The sequence below is a fragment of the Kogia breviceps genome, chromosome 6 (genome assembly GCF_026419965.1).
Source record: "Kogia breviceps isolate mKogBre1 chromosome 6, mKogBre1 haplotype 1, whole genome shotgun sequence".
NCBI lineage: Eukaryota > Metazoa > Chordata > Mammalia > Artiodactyla > Physeteridae > Kogia > Kogia breviceps.
Window position 1 is genome coordinate 82984728 of NC_081315.1, and position 13309 is coordinate 82998036.

Sequence of the window (13309 nt, forward strand, 5' to 3'; positions counted from 1 at the left end):
CTGTTAGTGTGTGTTTTTTTTCCCCCTGAGAAAGTGTGATTAGCAATTCAGGAAGGAGGCACCAAGTCTGGGTGTGGGGTCTGAAACAGAGAAGGTTGAACTAGAGTGAATGTGGTCACTTTGGGACAGTTTGCTGCATTTCTTCATTTTATTATGAAGTTCACTTTGGGGAACTTCAGAAGACACTCTGAGAAACAGCCTGTTGGCTCCACAGAAGTGTGGCACCTTATCTGCCCTCCTGTCCTTCAAAGGTGGTCTCTTCAGTTGATGTGCAGCTCAGGAGGAGACCCGGGTCACAGGTCGCGGTGAGAAACCGCAGTTCCAGCCACCTGGTAAACCTGATGATTAATAGCTAGGCAGATGCTCTAGCCAGATCACCCTCGTATGTCCCAGGAACTTCTTTCTTTATAAATTTTTGGATTTTTTGCTTGTTACACTATGGATAAGATACCTTCTATATTTCTTAAAATTGAATACCTGAACTTTTTTTTTTTTTTTTTTGCGGTACGCGGGCCTCTCACTGTTGTGGCCTCTCCCGTTGCGGAGCACAGGCTCCGGACGCGCAGGCCCAGCGGCCATGGCTCACGGGCCCAGCCGCTCCGCGGCATGTGGGATCTTCCCGGACCGGGGCACGAACCCGTGTCTCCTGCATCGGCAGGCGGACTCTCAACCACTGCGCCACCAGGGAAGCCCAATACCTGAACTTTTTAAAGGAAGACAAGGAGTGTGATCTCAAATCAAATATCTCTAAATGATAAAAGAATAAATGGAATTTGTGCTCTGAGGTATCTCATAAGTCCATCCATTCTGCAGGCTTTCAAGATTTGGTGCTAGTAAGAAACGCTGAGACCTATTATCATGAAAGCACATTTTCCCTCCTCTTTTTTTTTTTTTCATTTCTGGTTATTAGAGAATACATTTTGCCTCATTGTTATTAGAAACAAGTGACAAACATGTAGCTAATTCTTTCTCCCAGGTGCTTAACAAGTAACAAATTTCACAGGGGTTACGTTTCTTACTATAAAAAAAAGAAAAACTGCCTTATACTAGATAAAGGTGCTTAGAAATGTTTATATCCATTAGCCCTGTAATTCTACTTCTAGTAATCTGTTCTAAGAAAAAAAACCTGAACACACACACTCACAAGCACAGACACACACACACAGGAAGTTAGGCAAGAAGATAGTTATTACTACATTTTTAAAAATTGAATTTGTTTATTTACTTATTTTTGGCTGCATTGGGTCTTCGTTGCTGTGCGTGGCTTTCTCCAGTTGTGGCGAGCAGGGGCTACTCTTTGTTGCGGTGTGCGGGCTCCTCATTGCGGTGGCTTCTCTTGTTGCGGAGCACGGGCTCTAGGCGCACGGGCTTCAGTAGTTGTGGCGCACGGGCTTAGTTGCTCCTCGGCATGTGGGATCTTCCCGGACCAGGGCTCGAACCCGTGTCCCCTGCATTGGCAGGTGGATTCTTAACCACTGCACCACCAGGGAAGTCCTACTACATTTTTTTAATAGCAAAAAACAGCCACAATTTAATTTTCCAACAATCTAGGATTCGTTGCTAAATTAGATGATTGAACATTTTGTAGTCATTAAAGACGCATTGAGTACACCTTGTAGAGGATTTTAAGGTACGTTGACCTGTGGCCAGTGAGTAATCTCCTGTCCTCTGACTTTCCTCCTAGTGTTTTGCTGTGCGCTCTCTGGGGTGGGTGGAAATGGCAGAGGAGGACCTCGCCCCTGGCAAGAGTAGTGTTGCCGTCAACAACTGCATCAGGCAGCTTTCTTACTGCAAAAATGACATCCGTGATACGGTCGGCATTTGGGGAGAGGTAAGTAACAGGTGAAAATAATTAATGACAGATTGGCTTGCATTCCACTCTGCTCCTCACGAAAACCCAGAGCTCTGAGAGCCCAGAGATTTGGTACTGAGGGCTGATAAAGGTATTTATCGGGGTCACTTTCCCATGAAGGCAACTGGTGTAGACATGATACACCTGTGATGTACCTATTAGCCCTGCCAGAGTCCGTTGAGGACTGGGGCCCTGGGAGAGGGCATTTCTCAGTGTCTAAATGACAGGATCTACTTCAGTATCCTGAGTCCCCAAGGATCCGTGGATGGACTTAAGGGCCCAGAAACCCCCTAACCTCCATGCGTAGTTGGATGTGCCAGTCTACAAGAGCAGTTCTCTGGGAAGGAGACCCATACCTCTCTCAAGGTACATTCTCAAAGGGGAACGTGACCCCCACATATACACCCAAAAATGTTGTTACCGCTGCTCTAAAAGTTGACACATCATCCTTTTATAATACAGTCTTCTTTGAGATCTGAAAATCCACCTCGTACATGAGTTCTGGAATCGATACCTGTGTATTCTTTCTTACTGTGAAGAACAAAGCAATTCCAGTTGGAAATGGTAGTTGAGATCATTTCAGAAAGGAAAATAATGAGTAAAAATACCAAATTTGTATAAACATCACATGAAATTGGAAAAGCCATATTCTTACCGAGCTCTGAGACCTATTCAACAAGCACATTGGAAGCATCACGAGATAGTAGTCCGCGTGAATCCACTCTACTTGATCAGTCCCCAGTTAAGAGCATTGGCAGCGAAAGTTTGCTCTTTGACTGGGCTGTTAGCAGCCCCTGTCACCTTTTGTCCTGGCAGCACTGTCCTAGCAGGAGGTAGGTTCCCAAGGCTCCGCAAGGTAGAGTCCGTCTGCTTTAGAATGGCGCTGAGCTGCATCACCAACCAGATTTTTAGATCCCAGGCATCAGGGGAGAGGAGGAAGAATTTTCTCCTGCCAAGAAAAGGACACTTTTTTTGGTATTTGCCTCTATTATCCTTTCACTGCGTTACCTTTCCAATACCCAGGCCTATTTCTCCCACCAAATTATCCATCTGTCTTCTCCCTCCTTCATTCAAAATGCTGTTCTACCAAAGGCATAGATCTCAGCTAGGATTTAGAAGGACGGCTGGCTTAATCTATACTGCTGTTTGAGAGACTAATGAATACCACCAGGTATTTAGAAGAGCTAAGTAAGCTTCTAAAAGAATCTCCAATTGGCAGGATTCCAGCAGGAAAGAAAGCTTTGGATGGGCCAGCAATGCCTGAAAATCTGCTATGCCTTCCCACCTAGTTAGCCCCCGCTAGGCCATTCCTATTTTCCTCAGTTCTTTCCTCTTCTTCTGAAACGATAAATTCTTCAAGCAGTGTTTCTAGTTCAGAGCATATAAAGTACAGCTCAGTGTTTAGGGTTATGAGCTGTGACTTTTTGCCATGCCTCACCACACACAGCACAACTCCTTAAAGGTTTGTTGAACGGCTGACTGAAAGTACAGTCATGACTTTCAGATGAGTGTCCCATCTTTAGATGACACCTGCATAAGCATTGGTCGTTTGGGTTACAAAAACCATTTAGCAAGACTTTACAGTGGTCAACCAGGAGTTGCTGAGTGTTCATGAGAAAAGGGAAAGGGCACATATGGGAAGACACAAGTGTGCCTGATGAACTCAACAGAAGCCACGATGCATTTTCATTCAGGGATAGTCCACACTCAGCCAACCATTCTCACTTCAGATGACTAGCCGGCAGCTGTCACTGGTTCTGTCCAGTAATACGATGACTGTTGACAGAGGTAATTGACGAAGATGGCCTGTGTTGCCTTTGTGTGGACCAGTTGTGGTTTCTAAGCTGAATCAATCCAAAAGAAATGCACCACCCAGCTCAGTGCGGGGTAGGGGGATGATTTCAGCTCATCCTGGATCTCATCTGTAGACGCTTGGCTTAGACATTGATTAGTAGAGGCACTGAAACACTCATGTCTGCCACCTCGGCAGCAGAGCTTGTGTTTACTCTGAGAACCATCGATGGGGACCTAAAATATCGTTCTCAAAAACCAGACCAAAGAGCATCTGTCCTGCTTTGGATTTGAAGATCTGCCAGGAAGCCTCACTGTGCTGCCTTGCTAGACCTCCCTAGCGTCCACGCCACAGCATCTGGGCTGACCATGACCTTCAGTGGACAGTTTAATAATTTCTTAAAATTATGCCTGAGGTTTTGCAAAGGGAGTGAAGTTGAATGGCCTAGCATTCCTACCCTCAAAGAGCCAATATGCGGGGAGACAGGAGACCAAAACCTGAAAACCTGAAGAGTGATGTGCAAGAAACCTCCGCCTCCCCCGTGTTGGTATCACAACAGCACATGCGCAGCTAAAGGCCTCGCGGCTTCTGTGTTAGGCCGTGAGCAGGTTACTTAACCTATAAGCCTCAGTTTTCCCATCCGCTAATCGCAGATAATAAAACCAAGCTCTGAGGCAAGTCAGAGCATTCATGAGCCAAGGAACCTGAAGCCTGTCGCATAACATCTGAGATGGGATAAAGTCACTTCAGCGTTAGCTATTGTAGCACCGAGAAGTGTCACAAAGCCGTGTCTGCTATTTACCAGCCAGATCACACAGATAAGAAGTGGTGTAAAAGGTGAGAAGAGACAGACATCGTTGTGGACCTGGGAAGGGCGTCAAGGGGATGCCTGGTAGGGTCTGGCCAGAGGGGGAGGAATGGGGACAGAGGGGTTGTGAGAGGATGACAGACTTGGAGTCAGTAAGAGGCCAGATTCTCCAGGGAACCCACCATTATTAGCCTTTTTTCTTAGAGTAAAGATTCAAAGTGTAAATAATTTAAAATAAGAGCCAGCTAGAAAGCAGGCTAGGGACACATTTCAGAGGATTTGGAGAAGGAGAGAGAAATTGGACATGTGAGGGGAAGGTGAAAGATTTATGAATCTTTTAATCAGGAGGGGATGTTTCTCCCTTAGGAGAACAAATTACAGGGGTGAATTTTTTGATCGTTGAACCGACACCCCCAGGTAGCCACAGACATCCCAAGGACGTGTGGTTTCGTGAGGAAGGTAACCTGTCTTCTCGTTGACTCCCAGGGGAAGGACATGTACCTGGTCCTGGAGAACGACACGCTGAGCCTGGTGGACCCCATGGACCACAGCACGCTCCACACGCAGCCCATCGCCAGTATCCGCGTGTGGGGCGTGGGCCGCGACAACGGCCGGTGAGTGCCCCGGGCCGGCGCTGTCCTTTGTCACCTCACCCGGTGCCCCAGTTTTAGCTTAACCCTGAAGCGGGGCCTCACTGTTACCGCATGTTGCTGAATATGAAACTTGACAGTAGACTCTCTGTAGAAATGTAAAAGCTTAAAGCACATCTCTATCCCTGCCTCGTTAACCCTCCGAGCTCCTTCCGTTCCTGGTTTCTGTACCTCAAACCTTTTGTCAACTCTGGATCCTACCTCTGAGTCCATGTATTTCTCCCCGCACCCCCTCTCATCCTCATTCATCTAAGTTCCCTACTCATCCAGGCTTTCTGAACTCCCACTTTTTTTTTTTTTTTTTTTTTTTTTTTTTTGTCTTCTCTGCAGTCTGTTTTAAAGTTGAGTCTCAGCTATTTCAGATGCTCTCCTATCGGTATTTTCTTTGTAGAGGGCTTGTTGGAAGGGAGAGGTTGTACAGCCTTTAATTATGCTTTATTATTTTTTTAAATTTGTTTTATTGACGTATAGTTGATTTATAATGTGTTAATTTCTGCTGTACAGCAAAATTCACACTGTACAGTATAACTGTACAGGGATTCAGTTATACATAGATATACATATTCTTTTCCATTATGGTTTATCATAGGATACTGAATATAGTTCCCCGTGTTATACAGTAGGACCTTGTTGTTTATCCAGATCACAAGCTTTAGATCATTAACTCATGCTGATAAGGAGCTCCTGTGGTTTGAAGTTGGCTGAACTCTCTTAACGTTTGGAATGTCTGATCCTACCAAAGTTCCACTCAATGTATATTTTTCTGAAATCCTACTGAGTATTTGTCATTGCCAGCAAGTACTTCTTAATAGACGTGTTGTGAATTTTTTGCTCTCCAGAGTGACTGGAAACAAGGAAGTTCTGATTTTCAAGTGCATATTCTAACTAATAAAGTGACAGTAATCACAGGCATCATACTTTGATACTTTATTAAGTAATTGGGCTACATGAAATGCATCTAACTCTTGAATTAAATTAATCTTTGTCAACTCTCGAGGTATACCGGAGGATCTCCTAGCATTTAGGGACAAGCTATAGGATGATTATTTATTGCTCTGTTGAAAAGGGGCAAGAGCATTGCAGAGGCTGCTGAAAATCCCAGACGACAGAGAGACTGCTGCCCTGGGGGTGGCTCCATTCCTGAGCATTGTGGCTTATTGGATCATGGGGTCCTCTAGGTGGCTCTGCCTTGGCCTCGCCATCCTTTGTCTCCCAGAGATGGGCAGTAGTGGATTTGATAGTTTTTTGATTCAGTTCCAAGTCCTAAGCCTGAAAGGAAAGTGGTTAAGCATTCATCAAAGAACAAGCATTTTTTCTGGAATCACAGGTGAGAAATGGTCTGCAAAAGAGAGAGCTGCAATGTCCTCTGACAGCTGATTGGATAAACCTTCGTGGGAGCACATTTGTGTCTTTGAGCTTTTGTAACAGTGATGAACGGTGACAGCTGGACCAGGTGCTTTGGGGGAAAATGAGTGGATAGATTATGCATCCACACCTGTCATTCAGTTGCTTAATAGAGCTGGAGCACTGGAGTTGATGCATTGGCATGAATTGATTAATTTTACAGAGGAAAATACCTGATGATGTTCGTGCATCATTAAAAACATTTAGCCTTGACGGAAGAGTGTAAGATACTTGATCCTTCCCTACTTCCTGTCCTCGGAGTTTGTTTTTAAGACAGGAGCCAAGGTGAAGATCATGATATACGTGTGCAACTGGATGGGGTTGTGTTTTTTTAAGGTTAACTTGTGAGTGGATTTCATCGATGAGGTTTTCAGTTCACCCCAACTCTTTAAAGTAAGGCCAAATGCTCTTTGTTCAGGGAGAAAATATGATTCAAATTCCAGTTGACAAAATTATTCAAGCCCTGAGCTTAGTTTCTCTCATCTGTGAAATGAGGGTGATAATAAGGACCACAAAGCACGTGTATGTATGTGCCTCTGTGTGTATAGTAATTGGCCCACTGGTGGGGGATGTGGAAAATGCTTAATGAATGTTAGCTCTTGATTCGTTAAAGCAACATCCGCTAGCAGAGACAGCTAATTACATGGCTTCCTTTCAAAGACTGGGAGGATGAGGGAGGGGTCAGACCTCAGGGAGGTTTCGAGGACAGTTTATCATTGATAACAGAGGGCGAGAGGCTGTTTCAGACACTGAGTCCAGTTGTCCTACAAAGCAGGAAGAACCACTCCCCTTGCATCCCAGTGATATCAGTGTAAGTTAGGTTACCTTGCCTTGATTATGTTTTTAAAATGTGGGCTGAGTTACTCATGTTTTTTAAACCATTTCTTATTCTTACTCAATGTTAGCTGATAAGTGTAATTTAGAAATACACTGAGGGTTCTGCATCAGCTGTCAGGACCTCAGAAAGCTCATGTAGTGGTTGGGGGCCCTTGAGCTAGATTGCTTTTAGAAACAGTAAATTAAAAAGTATGTTTGTCAGTGAAAGGTTGTATTTCTCCCATTGGACCCCTGAGTTTTCATTCTCTCAAAGAAGGCCTTTGTATTCCTGCTTTTTTTTTTTTAATACTTTCTTTTGTTCTTGATTCCTTTTTTTTTTTTTTCCTTACAGCAATTTACAAGAGCAAATTCAATTTGTAAAGCTGCGAAGGAAAGGAGTTTACACTTTGCATGAATAAAACATAAAAGTGTTTCATTTTGCTTGAGAAAATGAGTCCATTTCACATTCTCTTTTGTAACCTCCCTTGCTGAGAAAATGGAATCTCTTAGGGAATTTCTTGATGTGGTTAAAATGAATATGAAAAGTATGTATACCAGAGGCTTGAAGGGCACAGTCTGTCTTGAAATTCAGAGTGCTTCACTGAGCCATGTAATTTCAGGATTTGTAAAGTTGTTTTGGGTTTAGCATTTTCTTAAGGCTTTCAGGTGGATTTGATTTGCTCTGAAGAAATTCCTTATGGAGTAAGTTTACTTTGGGTGAGGGGATGACCCAGCTGTGACACACCCCACCGATCCCCCAGGTTGATTTGGAGAAGCCTCTTACTATGAATGGCTGAGAAGTCGCCATTGCATCAGACGTTGCTTCCCTGTGGGGTGCTGGTGGTTGCAGGACTGGGCTGAAGTTTTCGTCTTGTTCTTGAGAGTCATGCCTGCCTTTATTATGGCATTTCTTGGAGCCCATGTGCGTTACCGCCAGGCAAAGGGAGGGCTCCCTCCTACTTCGGTTCCTTTTGATCACAGTGAGATAAATGTCAAGGCTCCCAGAGATGGGACTGCTGAAAGGGGTCTCATGAGCCTTGTATCTCCAATCAAAGGCAGCACCAGGGAGCACCCGGATTGACCTGCTCCGCTTCCACCCCTGTGGGAAGGAGGCCCTGGGTTGTAGAACTGGCTTTTTGCCCCCAGTGACTGGGGCAGGTGAGCACAGTACCAGCTCTCATCTTGTCTCTACGGACCTGCAGGGTGCCCTTCCAAGGATGGGGTGGAAGGGATTTCACAACAATTTCAGGGGCCCTGCTAATCCGGCCACAGCTCTCCTATTTATTCATTCGGCCCTGGGAAGCAGCACTCTCCTTATTCTTTTATTTTATTTTTATTTTTATTTTTATTTTTATTTTTTATTTTTATTTTTTCTCTGGTACGCGGGCCTCTCACTGTTGTGGCCTCTCCCGTTGCGGAGCACAGGCTCCGGACGCGCAGGCCCAGCGGCCACGGTTCACGGGCCCAGCCGCTCTGCGGCACGTGGGATCTTCCCGGACCGGGGCACGAACCCGTGTCCCCTGCATCGGCAGGCGGATTCTCAACCACTGCGCCACCAGGGAAGCCCTCTCCTTATTCTTTTAAAGAGATATCAATAACAAGCAGACATAACTTCTGAACATAGGAGACTTTAAACTGGGACTTTCCTTGCCTCTTGTGACAGGTAAGGGAAGGGACACACAGATCCTCCGGTATGTTGCCGATAGGCAATAGAATCTGCTAATCCTGTCTGTTTCCCATGAGAAAGGAAAGTGGGTGGATGGTATAGTCCAGGGTTTCAGACCCCATTTAAGTGGGATTTCCCAGGTCGGTGTACCATGGAGCACTAATCAGGTCAAACGTTCATAGACTTTCCTTGAAAAGAAAAAAAAAAGGATCTAGGGTTAGTTGGGAAAGTGGGTTAAACCAAGTGCATTAGGCCCCTTGGCTTTGGACCCTCTCGGAGGTTCTCCTGTCCTGATGTGGACTGGAACCCTTTTCTTCACGGAAATGCGTCTCGTGGAACACACTATGGGAAATGCTGCTCTGGTCAATAAACTCGTTAATTTAAATTAGTGGCAACGCTAGATTGCTGTTTTTGTCTTTAGGAAAGATTGGAATTCCTTGTGATAAGTAACTATTATAAGTGGAGACCCCTGGGACTGCTCTAATGAAGGTAAAATTCCTTTATAATTAAAAGCAGCCATCACAGCCATTGCGCACAAGCTCTTTTTAAAAAGCACTTTCTTATGCAGGTTAAATGTTGACCCTGTGATACTGTTTGTGCTTATAGTTTGTATAGCAGAACTTCTCTTCTGAGAGGGTGTTTTATGTGTCTCTTTTCTGCTTTTGATGAACAGTTTTTAATAAAATCTTACTGTGTGATAGATTATTCATAAATTTCCAATTGTTTATCTTTGACTTAACTGTTTTATCTGGTTAAGATCTCAGGAACTTTTATCTAAATAACATAGTAAGTCTCAAGTGCACTGAATATTTTTTTTGTTTTCTCTTCTCTTGGGATAGTCCCAGCTGGTTTTATCCACCAAGCCCCTGGTTTTAAGTTGCTTTAGAAGTCTACTGCCGCACATAGTTCATGCTTTTGTTTTCCTGCCAGTGTTGTTCTGTGTTGATTCTTTTGAAAAAACTGCTTAATTTGGGGATGGGGTTGGGAGGTGCATGGGCATCCTGGCTGTAATACTGAGGTTAGTCAGAATGTGCAAAACTGTAACCTGTAGGCTTTCAGATGTAAAAGGTGGTTTTGTAACCACTGTCTTTCAACCTCTTTATTTTAGAGATTAACTGAGGACCGAAGGGGATGATTTGCCTTAGGTGACCCATCTAGTTGTGACAGGGCAAAGACAGACTCCTGGAATTGTCCTCTGTCCAAATAGGAACTCCTCTGTTAATCTGACAAGAGATAATGGATGGTCTGAAATAACCTGGGGTCAGCAGGGTGACAGAGAACCCTGCACTCGAGGCCTGGTCTCTTTCCTTGAGGAGATGAAACCACAGGTGTGAATTAAAAGCAGAGGTTGACAAAACATGGCCCCGAGCTGCAAATGCTTTTTCCATCTTTAATGGGTTGTTTTAAGAAGGAAAAAATGGGCTTCCCTAGCGGCACAGTGGTTAAGAATCCTCCTGCCAATGCAGGCGACACAGGTTCGAGCCCTGATCTGGGAAGATCCCACGTGCCGCGGAGCAACAAAGCCCATGAGCCACAACTACTGAGCCTGTGCTCTAGAGCCTGCGAGCCACAACTACTGAGCCCACGTGCCCCAACTACTGAAGCCCGCATGTCTAGAGCTTGTGCTCCGCAACAAGAGAAGCCACCGCAGTGAGAAGCCCGTGCACCAGAACAAAGAGTAGCCCCTGCTCGCCTCAACTAGAGAAAGCCCGTTTGCAGCAACGAAGACCCAACACAGACAAAAATAAATAAATATAAAATAAATTTATTTTTAAAAAAATTTTAAAGGAAAGGAAAAAAAGAATAGGGGACCCAAATGTGGAGGACCCAGTATGGCCTGGTTCTTTCCAGAAAGAGCATTTACAGTAACATGCATTCAGAATAGAATGAGGCAGTCATTGTGGCTTCTGTAGGAAGTCTGTGGAAAAGGCAAGTCCTGTTCTACCATCCTTCCAGTGTCTTCCTAGTCTGACCAGCCAGGGGACTTGTCTGTAAGTTGAAGGGGACCTGGAACTTGCACACGTAACAGTATGCCCACATTCTGTTCATATCCCTTTGGCCACATGCAGCTGCAAGGGATTCTGGGAAATGGAGTCTCTAGCTGGGCCAACAATTGCCAAGTTACTACCGCTATTAAAAACGATGAGGTGAAACAACTAGCCTCTGACACAGTCTGAAAAGGAATCACCTCAAGTGTTCCCAGCCTGTGACCTGTTGTTTCCTGTGCCCCTTATTAAGCTGCTGTCCCTCAGCTCCAAACCCACCCTTCTCTGCTTGCTTTGTGAGACTGGAGCTAGGACTCTGCAAAAATGTTTCTGCTTCTCTGGTTTGCTGCTCGTTAGACTCTGACTAGAGGGGGCTGCAAGGCTGGAGGAAGAAGAAGGAACTCGCTTCCTGTGTCTGTGAGCATCGTCCTAGAACAACTGCTTGCTTCATCCCGCTGTGTCAGTTCTCACGCAGTTTTCCCAGCACTCACAGAAATGCAGAACCGTTGATCATTCCCCTTCTTCAGAGCCACCAGTGCCACTGGCTGGGGTGCCCTCTTTAAAGGTCTGAGTCCTGACCCTGCTTCAAGTCTAGAGGCACCAGCCCGGCGGCACCACCTCCTCAGCGTCAGAGGTTTTGCACCATGGGGCTTCTCCAGGCTTCTAGGTTTTGATAATTCCAACCTCTGCCCTTTGTTCTCTCCACCCTCCAGGTCACAGCCCCCTCTTGCAATTGCTGCCTCCATGATAACTTCTTCCTATTCCCTTTTTAGTTTTGTAGTTACAGGTCTTTAAATGATCTTTCTGTCCCAGTAACTGGTGTGGTTCCTGTCTCCTGCCTGCACGCTCCTGAGTTGACCCTTAAAATGGAATTAGCACTGACTAAAGGAGGCAGCATGAGGGCGTGCCTGCCCTGAGGAGGGCATTCGGGAGAGCAAGTGGGTGGAGCTGTTCTTTATGTTCAGCTTTGCACACTGTGGTGACACAACAGCATGTGTGCCAAGGAGACGTCCTTTCTAAATTGGTGAAAGTTGCCAGTGATAAAGGGGAGTTCTGTTTTAGGTGACAGGGTTTTAGAAATAGTGGGCCTCTTGGTTTTTTGTTTTTTTTTTTTAATGTTTTCAATATCCACATTTTTTAAAATAAATTTATTTCTTTATTTTTGGCTGCGTTGGGTCTTCGTTGCTGCGCGCGGGCTTTCTCTAGTTGCGGCGAGCAGGGGCTACTCTTCGTTGCAGTGCACGGGCTTCTCATTGCGGTGGCTTCTCTTGTTGCAGAGCACGGGCTCTAGGCACATGGGCTTCAGTGGTTTTGGCTCGCGGGCTCTAGAGCGCAGGCTCAGTAGTTGTGGCGCACGGGCTTAGTTGCTCCGCGGCATGTGAGATCTTCCCGGACCAGGGCTCGAACCCATGTGCCCTGCATTGGCAGGCAGATTCTTAACCATTGCACCACCAGGGAAGTCCCGGGCCTCTTGGTTTTGGATCTAATTGCAAGTTGTCTCTATTTTCCCTTTGCCATTGTTTCTTTTCCTAGGAGTGATGGAGGGAGGTGGATCTTCACAGGGAGGATGGAGAGCTTCCTAATGACATGTAGTCAGAGGGTTCTCTGAGCCATCCAGTAATGAAAAATTGATGGAATCCCAAGATCTGATAAAAGTTTAATCTAAGGTATATGCTGCCTTGCCTCGGGGAGAGAGCAGTAATTCTCTCCCTATGTTCCAGTATTATCTTGACCTCTAGAGCTAATTTCTTTTTAATATAGACACATGATAAACAGAGGCATCAGGATTTACTTGACCATTCTGCTGACTTACACCATAGTTATATTTTATCTCTATAGAAGTGGCCTTCTTGCCTTCTATTAATCATGCTGGGATGCTTGCTACTACTTTCAATCTAGAATAACCTGTAAGGAAAGACATTGTAAGTGATTGTCTAAGAAAAGTTTCCCTCAGAGGAATACCCTGAGAGTGTCTTCAAGCCTATCCTTCCTTAGTGGATATATGAAGACAACAGTTTCTTCTGAGGAACACATCCTTTGTTTTTTTATTTTTATTTTTTTGTTTGTTTTTGTTTTTGTTTTTTTTTGCGGTACGCGGGCCTCTCACTGTTGTGGCCTCTCCCGTTGCGGAGCACAGGCTCCGGACGCGCAGGCTCAGCGGCCGTGGCTCACGGACTTAGCCGCTCTGCGGCATGTGGGATCCTCCCGGACCGGGGCACGAACCCGTGTCCCCTGCATCGGCAGGCGGACTCTCAACCACTGCGCCACCAGGGAAGCCCCACATCCTTTGTTTTGATAGCTGGTTCAATGCATAATCCATTGTTTCTCATAAGCAT

At 45.4% G+C, this 13309-nt stretch overlaps 1 protein-coding gene across 42 annotated transcripts in view; it reads left to right on the top strand.

Annotated features, from left to right (window-relative positions):
• Window positions 1-13309, top strand: part of APBB2 (amyloid beta precursor protein binding family B member 2) — a 381324-nt gene that overhangs the window by 307527 nt on the left and 60488 nt on the right. For all 42 annotated transcript variants that reach the window (XM_067036201.1, XM_067036193.1, XM_067036188.1 and 39 more), the window contains 2 exons: window positions 1685-1831; window positions 4939-5066. In XM_067036201.1, coding sequence (XP_066892302.1) covers window positions 1685-1831; window positions 4939-5066 — 275 coding nt within the window. The remainder of the gene's footprint in view (window positions 1-1684; window positions 1832-4938; window positions 5067-13309) is intronic.